Below are 16,663 nucleotides of genomic sequence, written 5' to 3'. Positions count from 1 at the left end.
GTCCCTGCAGCCCAGCAAACAATGCAGCTGTCTGGGTGATGGAAGGTCCTGCTCAGCCCTTATAACCCCCACATCCAGCAGCACCATCCTGGGAGGGGGTGGGGAGAGGCTTCATGCAGCCTCTGGAGCTTCTGCTTGGTGCTGGTTCTTTTAGTGTTTGTGCATGTATTTTCTCTAATGTCCTGGGCATTAGTCCTTACAGAAGAAACACCAAGACTTCTTCCTGTAGAATGTGATACATTATCCAAAAAGACTTAATCACTGTACATTAGCTTTGCAGAACCGCACAAAATATAATAAGTAAAGAAAAAGTAAGCTTCATCATCCTCTTCACCAGAGATGTGCCAGGAAGCACAAGCAGGGGGCACCCCTCACACAAATCACCAACTTCTGGCTCCACTTGTGAAACAAAGCTCAAACTTCTTTTCCCCAGCTCTACGTTTCTCTCTCTTACTGGGTGCCTGTTTTGGCTTGTTCACCAGAAGCTGACTTGGATTTGTCTGACCGTCTTGCTCAAAAATAAATAAATAAATAAAATGAAGGCGGGTCAGTGGCTGAGAACCAGCAACTTAGGTCTCAATAGAAACAACAAGCCCTTGGCCTTTACAGTTCAAGGAGGAGAAGAGGCACCAGACAGAGTTTTACAACTCAATTTGTCTTCTAGATCAGGTCTCACTGTTCTGGGCACATTCAGTGATTAATAAAACCTACAGGGGTTTTTTTCACTGCTCTCTGAACTAATAATTTTTATTATTTGCTAATTTTTTACAAATGAAAATCTTGTAGCACAGTATAGAACATGTGTATATGTGTGGCTGCTTTATTTTGACTACATTATTACAATGGCATAGACATCAGGACATTAAAATGTCAGTTGGAACCAGAGGGTAAAGTCTCGTTAGCTTTACTGACTGCCACCATGTTGGTTTCTGGGAGCCAGACTAACTATATTTGGATGACAGATGAGATGAGTTCTGTGTTATCATCTGCTAGCTAGCCTGGATATTAAGCCATATCCATAGACCGTATGGGAGAGATACATATACATGCTAATTGGTGCAAAGTAAGAGCCTAATAAAATCCAAGAATTTAATTCACCAAAAATTGAGCATTTTTTTAAAACAATTTCTGAGCCGTAAAATTTGAGATATGGGTGTGCTGCACTGCAGTTAAAAATCTATTTAAATTGTTTTGTACAATTCTTCTCTTAATTTCATGTTTTCAACAGCGTCACTAGGGCAACGCCTCAGTAAAACCGGGCCTGTCTAAAGTCTGTTTTCAAAGGGTAAAATAATCGCTGAGCGTTAATGCGTGGTCTTAAAAAAATTCCACTCCTGTCAAATGTTATACAGTTCAGAGCTGCCTTCAGGGAACCAATCCAAATTAACCAAGAACAAGATGGTGCAACATCACAATGATTGCCTCAGTCACACTAACAAAAGGCTCTATTAGGGTTAATGTCTGTCTTTGTAACTGCCGTCACCTAAAAACAACATCCAGTATTTAGCCATAGCCTGCAGGCACAGAGTCCTGTTACACACCTTGTTTTCACAGTGATGGCTAAAGTGAATTAGCACACCTGAGGCACATCTCATAGAGAAAGGTGTTGTTAACAATGCAAACACTGAATGAAATGATATTATATTTATACACTATACACACAACTGTTGCTCTTTTTCTTAAAAATACAAAAAAACAAAACCCATAAATACTAATTATTCCCAGCTGCTGTCACGGCAAGTTTAAAAAAACCATTTTTCACTAACAGGTGAAACTGCAGAACTAAAAATAAAAAGTTTAGTAAGTTTAAGAAGTGAAACAAAGTGAGGAAGACGTTCTTGCACTGGTTAAATTTGGGCTGAACATGTGTGAATATTGCTTTGCATCCCATTGGTGCTACACCAGTTTCCTCCTGACACTTGATGCCAGTGTTTTTCTTAGGCTGAGATAATGATCTGCTTTGACCTTTAACCCTTCTGGTCTTGGGCTTACTTGTCCTTGTGAGGACAGAACTCTGCTGCACAGCTCTTTGTCTTTTTCCTCTTATAGTGAACAAACAACTGGATTTGCCAGTCAGATTCACAAAAAGTCCCGCTGAGATACGGCATATTTTTCTCCATCAAAGATCTGAGATGTAAACATTTTAAAGTGGAGAGAATTAGCCAGCCTTTATGTGTGATTAGACCTCTCCTCCTCCTTAAATCATGACGGTAAAGTTTCCTATGATCTGCTGCTCTAATGACAGTAATTAATGAAAAACAGCTGTTCTAATGAGACTTCCCTTGAGCCATCAGAGCATTTATGGCAGGAAATGGCAGATTCGTGCATTTTTGGTCTGACACATAAAGCAGCATTCATTGTTGTGTAAAACTTGCTTTGGTCTTATTGGGCGGAGAGGGAGCAGTTAATGAAGGTTCTTCAGGCACATATGGGTCGGTTTTAATTACTCCTGCATTATGGGAACTGTAAAATGGAGCGGCCACTAATCAGTAACTGTATTCCAGTTTTTCGGCGAGCGTTAAGAAATGCTGTTCTCTAACATTTTTCTGTCTTTTGTGTTTGCAGGGGCGCACCACCTTTTCCCCACTTTTCACACACCTATCCCGATTGACATGCGGCACCACGAGGGGCGGTACCATTATGAGCCACACCCACTCCATTCAATGCACGGGTAGGTATCTATTGATGTCCTCTGAAACACTTTATTTCCAGCCAACTATGGGGGTTGGGAGAAATTTAATGTTTAATTCAATGTCTAATAGCCAACACATTCTGTGTGGCATTAGTAGCGGAGTCTTAGTAAGTGAATATCAGCTAAACAGGTAAAATGGGGTAAAGTCATAACATTTTTCTGGCTCTTAATGGTTCACAGTTACAGCTTATGTCCCTGGGCTTGTCATAAAGTTTGGGAATCATGCTGTGTAACAAACCCAAATTAAAAGGACTTGTATTCTATTTATATTCTTTTAAAAAAAGAGAAAAATACAAGACATACATACTATTAAGGAGGGCTGAAAATAAGCAGAGAACAAAAAGAAACAAACACAAACGCTTGCTCATAACAAGGCTCGTTATCTTAGATCACATGAATCATCAAGCCGTAATAACTCTTTACACAGTGCAACTACATTAGCTCAGTAAGTCATCACCTGTGGATGGAGTTCAACATGGAAAACTCACATTCAGAGTTTTCCATGTTGTAAAAGGCTACCAGTCTAAACAAACGACTAGTGTGATTTAGTTGGAGGACTTGGTGATATGTAAAGTTGTCTCAGTGTGACATGTCAGTTGGTTTATCTCACCACCACTCCATCCAGCAGTCTAGCTGTGGCAGTAAAAAATATACCGTAGGTATCTTGGTGTTATGTATGCGTAACACGTGGGACGTCACGAGCAATTTGAAAGTAAAGCCAGCTGCCACTGCAGACACGGTCAAGAGAATCACCCCATCAAAGAATCTAATCCAGTCTACTAGATGGCTTTTAAAATTGTGAATGTGTCATTCTGTATCTGCCCTCGTGGACCATGGTTTAGGACTTAGCTCTACCAAGAAAGTGGTCCAAACATTGAAAGAAAGTGTTTCTGCAACACAGCAACATCTTTGTTGTATCCTTTAAATGAAAATAAGAGCACTGACTGATTGAATGGTTTGTTATAACAGGGTGGAAGTTTTTTTCCCCTCACTTTTACCACATGTATTCTAACCTGACCTAAAAACAAAGATTCATTTATTTTGTGACTTATGAGTGTAGCGTACCATAAAACTCTGGCCTGCTTAACATTACCACGCCTTCATCCTTATCTAAAATATTCGAACCCTAGAAGGGAACCCAGGAATAAGATCAATAGAGGTTTTGTGGGAATTGTGCTGTTACATTTAAATTCAGCCAGATCAGGTGATACACAGTGCAGGCAGAGCTATTCATCACTAGCAAAGCGAGAGAAAGGAGGGGGGCAAGAGTGTGGCTCTGCACCCGGTTTGTTGTGATTAATGTGATGTGACTCTGTCAGATTGCTCCCACTAATTCATCAAGGCCTTGATCTAGCTGTCTTTGCCCGGCCCGCACCAAATTCACCTAATTACCGCGTGTCGTACTGGAGAAATGGAGCAGGCCGTCGGCGCAGGGCACCTGGTGGTGGAACTTCGTCGGTCACGATGGTTCCCGAGTGTCAGCGTTGCGCATCCTTTTTGATGGATCCTTCATTACTGTTTGCATATAACATAATGAGGTCTGAAGGCCTTTCTATAAAAGCTGCCATCCTGCAGTACTTCTTCCATCCTGTGATTCTGTAGGTATCGCAGGGCTGAACACATTACACTGCCTGCTCCTTGCTGCAGTCACTTAGGATATTTGTGCAAGCTGGTATTGTGATCTACATTGGCTACATTGGAATCACACAAGTGATCCTTTGCTCGAATCTCCGGAGAACAAAAGACTGTTATAAAACAGTGTCTAGGCCAAGTATGTATCAACTTTCTATTAATTATGCAGGCTTTCAATGTCATGTGCATTTTTCAGCAAATTTCTAAAGGCTTGGTCCAAAAATTTAAAAGTAGCAACCGTCACACTGTGGTCTCCGTGCCATATCCGAGCTGGCTCTGAAACACATTAGGAAGAGCTTCTGGTGGGCGGACAGTAGAACTTGGACTTTGATACAGTACTTGTGTGCTGTTTGCTGCATATGTGCATCTTCTGTGCAAACCCACAAGCCAGGAGAGCCAGCCACCGTGCCAGTACGTTTGACCGAGTAATTAGCATCTGAAATCCAGCCTTCCGTTCCCAGAACCTCAATGACAACGCCGTGGATGAGAAAAACAGATCCCCCGCTCATTCCACAGCCTGTATTTATGCTTTTTGGGAAGCAGTTGGGGGCAAATTGCAGCACTGAAAAGTTGAAATATGCCCAAGGTTTTTGTGTGGCAGAGCTGTGGCCTACACCGCCCCTGTACACAAACAGATGTGGTGCTGCTCACCAGGCAATCAGCCTGCTGACGGCCCGCAGCCCCACAGCTCGGAATGTGTTGATTAAATACAGTTTATGCATGAGCCATTTGGGCTGCTGTTGTTTTGTTTTTTTTGCCCTTCATTGTTTTGGTTTGGGTAACATGGGGCGAGGCGGGGTAGGGTGGACTTTGGATTTTCGACTCCGTCTATTAGTTTTCGGTGGTTTTGACAGACATGTTGGTATCTTGTGTTGTTTCTTGTTGGCTCCAGGACCTACTCATTGTCACGGCTCATGTTTGAATTCGGAGGCTCCCCTGAGTTGCAGCCAGGAATGTGCGGCTGAAAAGACAAGAGAGCCATCAATCAAAAGAGCGGGATGCTGCGAATCAATAGGCTGAAATTTGCACGGTTTATCGCATGGTTTCAGTGTAATTTTCTTACACTCAGAAAAGACTAAATGGTATGTGACAGTAGCGGAGCCGAATAATGGATAATTACCCACTGTAAAATCCCATCTCGTTTTAGTTTATTATCCAATCGTCTGACATAGTTCCACAAGGCCTCTCCTTTGTGTGCACAGTGCATGCTTCTCAGGGAGTGCAGTATCACATCAGCTCCAAATCCTCAGCATCCTGATCAGGGCCCCAAAAACATCCAAGGCAGGATCTCACCACATCCCCTGTGGGGCAGCATGGTGATTTATCTTGATCGCCTTGGCTGCCCAGAAGTACAGAAGGGAGTGTGGTGCATCATAATTCATCCCACCCTGAGCCAGTAGGGAAAATGCCAGAGAGGCAAACACTAACTTGTTGGGCAGCTAAAAGGGCAGGGAGTCAGAAGGGGAGCTGACTCTATGTGACCTCCCCGGGAACACAGAAAGCATCCTTTGGTAAAGAAAACTGATCATTTTCAGAATCTTTATTTGCTCAGACAGTCCAGATGGAGACATTCATTCTTGTTCGAGATTTATCAGATTGGTTGAATGGCTCTTTTTGAGTTCTGGGTCCTCTTAATTAAACAGGGTTTCCCTCAAATCCTTTAACAGTCAGAACAAGTATATTTCTGTTCAGTTTAATCTTTTCACTTTTTACCTCCGCACACTTGACCAATCAGCGCCTTAATAAAAACTATAAATTTTTCACATTTGTGTTTAAAGGCTGAAATTGAAGGGAGACCAAAGCAAAAAGAGCATGTTTGCTTAACTTATTGTTTCTGTATGATATTGGACTGGAACTGTTCTGGCCCGTAAAAACGATCCACTTTTCTTTACTTCATAACTAATCGTAGTGAAATCTGCCACCACCAGCGCTGTAATGTACATGCTCTGTGGTATGCACTTACTCATATGCTCAACAAGCCGTACCTTGTCCAAATCACTTTTTCTCACAGCAGCGTTTTAACAATGGAACAACAGAGAGCATGTAATCACACAGTACAGAACACAGAGACAAATAGCAATTACCTGCTTGAAAGCATGTCATCTACCGGCTCACACTGGCTTCCTATCCCTCTGTCTCTTTTTCTCCTCAAGTATCATCATCACCAGGACAAATGACAAGACATCTATATTAGGTCTGTTTTCCATTTCTTAGTCTATTTCCACTGGGTAGCCACCCATAGTGTTCAGGTATGATGGAAATCTCTTTAAGTGGCAGCTCCTGATTAAGACGCAGGGCTCCTCCAGAGCTCAGAGCTCCTCGGAGAGCTTGCTATTAAGCCTCTGTGATTGGAGCCTCGGGAAAACACACAGACTTCAAGTAACATCTTGTCAGAAAAAGGGTGGACTGACAAGGCTTCAATAATGGTACCTGCCAAGCAAGACTATTATTTGCAACCACCTGACAGGCAGGGGCAGTAAATTTCACCTTATTATCATGGCCTCATACACACTCTTTGGCTGTTTGAGTGATTTACTGCAGTTCGAGTATTGTGTGTCAGCACGCGGGTTTGCTGTCAGCCAAGAAACAAATAACTTTGCTGATGGATAAAGGTTTAAAGTAAAATGTGGGAAAATAGGTGAGAATAAAGAGTTTGGCATTTTTATTATAACCGGAATTAAATACATTTATTTTCAAATCAAGTTTGAACTGGATAAGTGGAAGAGGATGGGTTGAAGTTCACACTTGAAACTTTGATTTTGCATTCAGTGAACAACAGTGAAAACACACTGTGGTTACAATTAAAGGCAGCTCATTTGACCTTATGTCTATAAACATAAAGACACACCTACAAATGACTGTGCAGCATCAGTGGCTGAGATATTTAGTACTAAAAAGCTTTGTGCTTTAACTTTATTCGTGTTCTGATCATGTTTGCATTCTTTGGTTGCAGGTAAGTAGGTAAAACAAGTGCTTGAAACCATCAGTTATCATCTTTATGTAGTTTTTAATTTAATGCATTTGTATCCATAAACAAAAACTGTCAGATATCTGCAGATTTTGGCTTGGATATCTGCCCTCTATTGCAGATAGAATATAAACTATTATATTTTAAGATTTAATGAGACCTAAATGAAATTGACTATGTTTCATTATGGACTCAGCTTCGATCCAGGATGGAGGTACAGATGCAACATGCTCAGCAGAGTCCTGTGTTGCATTGAGGCAGGTATTTTTACTGTTCTGTCCATTCAGGACACATTGGATTGCCTTTTTATTTAGCTAAAGGCTGGGATTCCCAGTTACTATGATGGACTTTGAGTCCGCTCTGAGACAGCACCAGTGCCAGCTTACCCAGGTAGTCCTTCAGTGAAGCACCCAGGCACTAATCTGAGGAGGCAGTGCCAGCCTCTCTGTATGCTGTTTACAGGCAGATCGGGCAAAGCGTGTTTTTGTGTATGGAGCGTCTGTTTCTTCTCACTTCTCCCCTCCCGTCCAGAACAGAGGGCTCTTTATGGTTGTTTGTAGGGGACGGCAGAAAGTTGGCCCTCATACAAGGCCGGCAGTCTGCAGGCGCTTACTGGAAATGGAGCGAGGGCCTGGGCAGGGCTGGGCCCGGGTGCAGGTTGGCGGCTGCACAGATACACTGAAAGAAAGACTGAGCAGGGAAATTCTGAAGGGAGGATGGGGTGAGGGGGACGTCTCAGCCTTACCAGGTCCCTGGCCCACCTTTCATAGCCACAGAAAGGAGTTTCAAACAGGAGCAGTCACATTCATTTCATCAAATCCTGCCTGATTTTTGATTTTTTCCTCATTAACTTTGATTTATGCCATAAACTTTTGATAAATTAGGTTATACCTCTATAAAAGATTAACCATTCCTAACACACACACACACGATGTGTACCCAGCCTGCAGTCAATGCTGAAGTGTCAGAGTTTGCTTGCCGTCACTCGTAAAGAGAGCATTTCTGTTATTTTTATTACTTCGAATTGTTCTAGTGAGTGCTGCTGACAGATGCATTTAACTGAAAACGAGAAGATTATGTGAACGAGAGAGCTAACTCGAGGCATTTAGCGTGTAATGTTTGACAGATTTGAACAAGGCCAGCATAAAATCACTTCAATCACACACTTGAACATGTAAAGTAAGGCCTAATATGGGAACAAAATGACCAAATGGGAACATTTCAACATTCAGTTTGAACCTCTTAACATCCAACAGGTCATTGGCAACTCATCTGGGGTTAGTGTTCAGTTACACACCACTCCTTTTTATACACTTGCTTAATCGGACCACCCAAATGGAAAATCTTATATAACATTGTATAGTTTATAGCCAACAAAATTTGCTTATTTAGTATGTGGCTAAAACAACAGCAACAAAAAAGCCCAACTCTAACCACAGATAGGTTGCTGAAGACCTGCGGGATGTTAGAAGGTTAAAAGCAGCCTTATGGTGGCCAAAACTTTAATCATTTCTTGCTCCGACTCATTGTGCAAGGCCCTCCTCAAACTCGCTGACAGTTTTAGTGAGTCATTAGTCTGGTCATTTCTAAGAAAGGGAGGACCCCGCTGTCTTCAGGGCTGTCTTACAGTTATTACCCACAGCTTCCTCCCAGTGCCTGTTTCTGTCCTGACTGTAGTATGAATGACTGATGACCTATGGCTGCGATGCTCCCACGTGATCACAGAGAATGAAACTTTTCCAATGCCTTCTTCGGCGTTCACGAAAACAAGTGGATACAGGGTCTCACTTTGATTTCTGCAACATACTGATGGACAATTTACTAGCTAGTAACATAACCACCCTCTTTTATTTAGCATTTTAGTAATCATTGCTTAGGCTTAAGTGTGTTTCTGAGGGCTGGATCTGTGCCAGGTTTTCGTACTACACACTCAGGGGAAAAACAAGCCACTTGTCATGCCTAAAGCAAACTTGGCCGACATAAATACTAGTGCCCCTTCAAAGGGCTGTGTCGTACTGCCAGCGGCTATCAGACAGTTTTATCTAGCTCAGGATTACAACACCTACTTGTCTGTGTTCTTGCTAGCACAGCTGCCAATTACCTGCCACAGGTAACAAATTTACTGTATAGGCCAATTTGACCGGCAGGCTGACGGAGAACTTCAGACAAACTTCGAGCCGAATGTGGAATGTGGCTACAGGGAACCACTTAAGGTTTTAAGCATCTGCTTGTGTCCTCTTATCACACTCCTTGTAATACTTGATTTGAGACACCCAGCAGTTTTGCCCACCCGAACAGATACAACACACTTCATCGTAGCGTTGCAGTTGAAGTCCTGGTCTCAACTTGTCTGTAGCTTTAGGGCTTAATGGGAGAAGGTGAACAAATGGAGATTATTATGTATTAGCTGTGTGACTGGGGAAGGGAAAGGGTGTAAATGGATTTGGACTGAAGACACAAAAGTTAAGGCATGTCTATGAACATACCACTGGAGATCATTCAGGAGATAACAACAATGCTAATATTCAAATGAACGCACTCTATTTTCTCTCCCTTGATCTCTCGCAGTCTGTCTTGCGCCTTCCCTTAATCCACTCTGCCTCTAAATCTTTCTACCGCTATTTATATTTGTCCAATTTTTACTTCCTTTCCACAGGCCTCCTGGACTGACGGGCAGTCCAGTCATCTCAGATATTTCGCTGATTCGCCTGTCTCCTCACGCGGCAGCCGGGACCGGCGAGTCACCATTCAGCCCTCCACATCCGTATGTCAGCCCTCACATGGAGCACTACCTACGCTCAGTACACAGCAGTCCCACCCTCTCTATGATCTCAGCGGCCCGAGGACTGAGCCCTGCTGACGGTAAGATTTTCCCCCCTCAGTGGATCTGATGCACCACCACAAAAATGTCAGTGAGCAGTGGAGCTTAAGCTTGTTGGTATATTTGAATAGAACTTGTGCTTTAAAGTTTATCAGAGTACATTTTTCTCAGCATTACCTTGTGAAGCTGTGTGTCAGGATGCAAATGTGTAATTCTGTAGACTAAGAAGTTAAATGGGATTCCGACAAAGTCTGTGTGATACTTTTTATAACTTGAAGAATATGTGCGAGTAATCAGCCTGCAGACTCAAAGTGGTGTGCTCGTCCCGTGCCCTCCATCACAATCTAACCAGAGTTCTTATAATAGTCAGATTTTTGCTGCTGTGTTTGTAAGAAAGGACACGTTGGACATTGTTTAGAGTTTGTGTCTGAAAATGGCTCAGGTTTCACTGATTGTCCTTCTTGCATTCTGGTACAATTCAGAATTAAGTTTATGGTCCATTTAGAATAAACTTGCATGAGGTGTTTGCTCACCAAGTCAAAAATCTAAAGCACTTATAGTTGTTTCAAGCCATAAAAATCATCATCTTGTAGTTTTCTGCACAATTAGACAGTATGTGTGGTAGGAGAGGGAAAGGATGAGAGCACGTGTGCATCCAAGTGTGTGTGAACACGAAAGGAGGCACGTACACACTTTCTCAAATTAAGATTTGTAACAATAAATATCACCACAATAATAACTTCATTATCCCATGGATGAACTGCACCTCCACTATCTTGCACTGCATCTTGTTGACTTTGTTTTGATCTGCAGCCTTAGCGAGCTACAAGGGGAGCAGCGTCAGCCACCTTGTGCAGGTTCTGGTTAAAGTGGACCTCCAACTTTTAGAGTCTCCAGAGCAGAAAAAGGACTACTCGTACAAGAGATTTGTTTGAAAGTCTCCAGTCACTCTTCTATGTAAATTCAGCGTCTAAGAATGCAAGCTATAATTCTGGCAACTTAAATCAGAAGCTTATAACAATTTCTTTGCACCTTTATTACATTTATATCTAAAATCTGCTCAAGTAAAATAAGATGAGACTACCTTCTGTTGGATTACAGTCACCACCATGCATCTGCAAGATTTAAACACTCAGTCTTCTTTGCTGTACGTAATGACCACAGACTGAAGAGTAAACTGGAAACTCGGCTTTAAGGAGGTGAGACAAGAGTTGAGCGGGTTTAGAATTTATGTATCCTGTGAACTATAAACCAAGTGTTTCTGCTCGGCTGCAGTTTACACAGCTGATTATTTCACCAGCAGTGATAATTAGTCTTACACCTTATACACTCCCCTACATAAGTCCTGACCCACACCTTTCATCAAGCATGCTCTGGTGTTTCTGCATGTGTGCGCATGCTGGTAATTTGTGGTTGTATCAGGCACATGCTTTGCGGTGCCCGCTCGTTTGTATGTGTGTTTGGAAAGGGGGGGACCGTGGAAAATTAGCACAGACACAAACGCTCCGTGCGCCTGAACTATTGAGTTCACACAGTGACAGAGCCATCCTCCACAACCGATCGGAGAGGAGAGGAGCCCAAGGCCTGCAACGAGCTCCAATAAATCACAGAGCACACGCTGCTGGCAAAGCAAAGCCTCCCCACCTTTCAGGAGAAGCAATGCGGAAGAGATGCTGTCACTGATAAACAGGCGGGGAAGTATGGCACCAAATGGAGGGCACTCTGCAGCTCAGCAGAACATAAATAAAGCCTTTGGAAGCATGGAGCTCAGTGGAGCATGTGTAAACTCCAGATACAGTTACCTAGGTGTAATGCATGTGTTAAAGACTGTTTGTAAAACTGCTTTTGGTGTGATACAAAGTCTGTGCTCATAATGCCAAACGCAAATGTAATTAGTAGCTGGTAGTTGCACTGATATGTATCTCTGACATTTCTACAGTATGTGTGGAGAGGTAAAAGGAAGGACGTCCTAACGTCTGACTGCATGTAAAATAGCCTCAGCCGTGTTAGCAGCATTCCTCTAGTATTGGTTGGTCTCCAGAGAATAAAGTAAACTGCCTGTAGACATCCATGGATGTTTGCTCAGCACTGAACTGGAAGACTTTTGCTTTTCACCAGAATATTTCTGAATGTCTGTTGGATATATAGATGGGAAACATGGCAGCTATGTGACAATGACTCGCTGAGCTTTGGAGCGGTTTCCAAAATGACTTTCTACCTTTGACACCTTCTTGAAGTCTGGTTTATTGTAGGGTTTTTACTTGACAATATTGGATTGAACTGGTTATGTGCAGGAAATGTATGATGCCTTTAAAAGTTACCAGAATAAATGATTAATTTGTTTATTTCAGCTGATAATAGTTTGAGTGGTAGCTTTAGTTTTTTTCTGTAGTATTATTATAATTTTCTGTATTATTTGTCAAAAGAAATATATGCGTTTGCAATTTATTCATATAGCACTTTCAGAAAGCTTTCTTAGCACTTTCAACAACAACACAAACAGGTGACTCACACTCATGTAGACACTCAAAATCCTCTCACGCTGATCTGTTGACAAAGACTAAAACAGCAGAATTACAGTTCTTTGTTTTCTACTTTTTCACTTAACTGAAGCTGGAGAAAGCCTGGGTGTGCACGGGTAGAAGGTGAGTTTGGAAAACATTTCAACTTTTGACCAGTGTAACTTTCTGTCTGCTTTCTCTGGGGCTGTGGAGCGTAGCCGCTACCCCTCATCCCTCTGTGTTCATATGTGAGGTCACACACATACACCCAGACACAAAATGCTTCTGTGCGGCGGTGGTAACGTGATCTGGCAGCCGTGGAGAAACCAGGAGTATGCTTGCAGCAGCACAAACATGCTGCCTGTGTGCTGTTACCACAGCTATGGCCTAATAGTTTCTGATGGACCCACAGTTTTGCTTTATGCGTCTGTGCGTGCAGAGGGTACAACCCCAGCTTCCCCCGTGTTTCCATTAGGGTGCATATTAATCCATTTTCAGCCCACACCCCTGTCTCCTCCAAATACCCACACCCACTGGAGGAATAGGGAAAAAGTAAAAGCAATCTGTCCCTCACTCTTATAGTTTATGACATTTTTAAACATTGCTTTACTGGATGCAGGTGTTAACACTTTTTACGTCAATATTACTTTTGTTCATGCAGCGTTTAAGGCTTCCTCAGCATTGCACGGGTCCGTGAGCACCTGCACTCTGTGTATGACTTCAGCCTGTCAGACACAAGAGGTGCAGGAATGTGGTCCCCCCCCCCCTTCCCCCATTTGCCCTGCTCCCCTTCTTCTTCTGCTTCCCTTTAGTCCCCAGAGATTCTTCCCCAAACCCTTCAAGCCTCAAAGACATCAGACTTGTTTCATCAAAAAAAAAAAAAAAAAAAAAAAAGCAAGCCTCACGAACATGCAGGAACGAATCTTGAGTCTGTGAAGCAGGGCACTCGATTCCTTCGCTGTTCTCCTGTTTGTTTTTGTCATTCTGTCGAGGGATATGTCAAACACTGTCTGTGAACATATCACTTCATTACAGGAAATCCATTTTGCTCAGCCCTTCTGACTTGTCAGAATTACTTTAGCATCACTTCACAGGTTTACAACGACCTCTGCACTGGGGGATGAGCGGGAATTCTAACAATTTCTCTTACTGATTGCGAGTATTTGCTTTGATCTTTATTTCCAGAAAGAGAAGCTGATCTATTCTCCATTTGTCTCTGTTCTCTGCCGCAGTAACCCACGAACACTTGAAGGACCGCGCCCTATTCAGTCTCCCGCCACCGCCTCCGGGAGCGAACCCTGCAGAGTACTACCTGATGGCCAGCGCCAGCCAGAGAAGCCCCTACGGTGACCTGCTGATGCAAAGTGGTGCGGCGGCGGCAGCTGCAGCGGCCGCAGCTCACCTTCCCGATTACATCAGCCCTGTGGATGGTGAGGAGAGAAATGCTGAGTGTACTGACACATTTACTGTACCCATCAATGTATGCATTAATAGTTTAGCTGAGAAAGAATACTTTGAGTTTAAGACAGGGTCATTTTAAGGAAGCTAAATGGTATGTTCAAAAAAATACAATATTTTATTTCAAGTTTCCATAGTGGAAAAAAGTCTAAAAAGGAAAAATGGGGTAAAAAAGAAACCAAACTGTGTAAACCAGTAGACTCAACAGAGACAGGAAGCCACATGAGGAAATAACCTTCAAAATAAAACAGGAAGAAAACTGAAAAGAAAAGACACTGACACATGATCAGAGCCTATTGTCATATATGTACCACTTTAAGGTCATTGTCTAGCATCCAGGGCTGTCATAAATGGACATGATGAGGAAATGAAAGGATGCATGCAAGAATAGGTATACCTGTAACTCAGGAGATGTTGGAGAAGCTTATTATAGATGGTACTAGACTTTTAACAAATTTTACATAAAGGTGTATTTTATATCAACCCAGGGTTTCTTCTAATTATAACTAGAGATGGCACGATACCACTTTTTTATGTCCGATACCAATATCATAAATTTGGATATCTGCCGATACCGATATGAAGCCGATATAGTGTTTTTTAATCAATAAAACAGTTTTTTTAAATATCTTGCTGCATTTTGTATAAGTTCATACTCAAGTTTAAAACAACAACTACACTAAAACTATTCTGTTATACCTGTATGCAAAAAAAAATATTTCATAGTTCAGCAATACTGATCAATCTAATAAACTTAAACCTACACCATCCTCCCTATTCTGGTATTTTAAAGAGTACTTAGCGTAAATATTAAGCAACCTAACTAATAGGGTTCCAACTCCCAGCAACAACAAAAATAAATAAATAAAAAATAGGGAACCACCCCTCACGCTCCACCTCATGATGCTTAATCGACGTAATCAACCTTAATTTGATGCAGTGTGGAAAAAAAATGCACAGAAATCAATTATTTTTCAAGAAATATTAAATAGATTCAACATCTTTCTTCAACAAAATTGCAGACTGCACAGATGGTACCTTCCCAAAGGAAAAAGTACTATAGCTTACTAGGGTATATATATATTAGACTTAATAGTCACTATATACAGTAATGGACTTCTATTCATTTTGCATCAAATTAAAACTTTGGGTGTCAGATAATTATTTATTAAAAGCTAGACATTTTAAATGAGAATAAGAAAGAAAAGTGTGTTTTTGTGCCCCCTTTTCCCTGTTCATGCCCTATCGGCCCCCCTGGCTAAACTTTGCTAAATCCGCCCCTGCACAGTTACCAGCGTCAGCTACGTAGAAAAAGATCCTGGTGTAGAAAGTAATATTAAATACATTCTAACAACAGCTGATCAAGCTTAAACGTGCTGCTGTTGTTTATACACTGGTTTCCTCTTTCTGGTGCAAAGTGGGCCAAAAACAAACAAGAGAGACGGAGTCGCGACAGAAAAGCCGATCAGCTGATCATTAAGCAGTTTCATGATTGAAGTAGCAGCAAGAAGAGGCAGTCGCTCCATATATCGCTTGTTAAGCTTAACGCAGGAATGCTTTACAAACATTCAGAGATGGACTTACACACTTGCTTTACTTCTCTCGGGGATAACTTTGTCGGAGATGAAATGCCGGGTTGCTAGCGAAGCTCCACATCCTCAACCAGACCACCGACAGGTCCCGCATGCCACAGCCGCTCCATCACGTGATGCATACTGCTCCGACGTGCTAACGTTCTGAGGCGAGTTACGGCGTGTTGCAAGTTTTGTGAGGTGCTTTCGTCCAGTAATTTAGGTCAGTATCGGACGGATACCGATACGTAATATCGGATCGGTCCATCTCTAATTGTAACTAAGTCATTTTAGTGCCTAAACTGCTTAATTTAGTGTGTTGACCTAATCAGACATCAATGAAAAAAGGCAAAGACATGTTCAGGACTGGACTTTTGGAGCTCTGTGTGAGCCTCACATTGAAAAGTGACACCATGGGGGTAGCATGGAGAGAAGAAAAAAACCATGATTCCCACTGTGAGGTCAAATTTCAACAGCAATTCGTCAAATTATTGTCCAGATTTTATCTAACAGAATGTTTGGGTTCACTGGGAGATTCTGACATGAAAATCAGTCACTGGAGAAGATAGATCATTCTGTTTGGTTCAGCTGAAAATCAGCCTGCAGACTTTTATTTCATAATTAGGCATTTTTGAAAACCTCAAACCAAATCAAAACCAGAACCTGTGGAAGCTCTCGGCGCTTCCAGCATGATATGTCAAAATATTATCAACCATCTTGATACGGAAACCCAAGCTTGTCTTTTATCACCACTTTAACACTAAGAGGCAAATTTAACAGCCACGTTGTCCTTTGTTCTCAGCACCAGACATGTTGATACGGTCCTCTTGTTCTTCCTCTTGAGGCTTTTTCATGGCAGTGCTTTCAACATCAAAGCTAGTGGTTTTTAGACTTACACGTATGGGGGCCGAGGCTAGTTGAGGGTGTGTAAACACTGAAAGCCCAGAGGCCAGGATCTCATAAAACCACATTACCTTAAAGTCTCTAATTCTGATTGTGTTTCAGGTGTGTTTGTGATGT

General features: G+C 42.2%; 1 protein-coding gene across 1 annotated transcript in view; it reads left to right on the top strand.

Moving 5' to 3' along the window:
* gli2a (GLI family zinc finger 2a) overlaps positions 1-16,663 on the top strand; it is a 63,377-nt gene that overhangs the window by 26,846 nt on the left and 19,868 nt on the right. Inside the window, exons 2-4 of the mRNA XM_085373740.1 lie at positions 2,566-2,671; positions 9,949-10,154; positions 13,847-14,044. Of these exons, the coding sequence (XP_085229866.1) occupies positions 2,566-2,671; positions 9,949-10,154; positions 13,847-14,044 (510 nt within the window). The remainder of the gene's footprint in view (positions 1-2,565; positions 2,672-9,948; positions 10,155-13,846; positions 14,045-16,663) is intronic.

This window comes from Diplotaxodon limnothrissa, linkage group LG16 (assembly GCF_057381915.1).
Source record: "Diplotaxodon limnothrissa isolate DT_005_m linkage group LG16, D_limnothrissa_male_GT1.1, whole genome shotgun sequence".
NCBI lineage: Eukaryota > Metazoa > Chordata > Actinopteri > Cichliformes > Cichlidae > Diplotaxodon > Diplotaxodon limnothrissa.
This window is presented reverse-complemented; position numbering and strand designations above follow the sequence as displayed.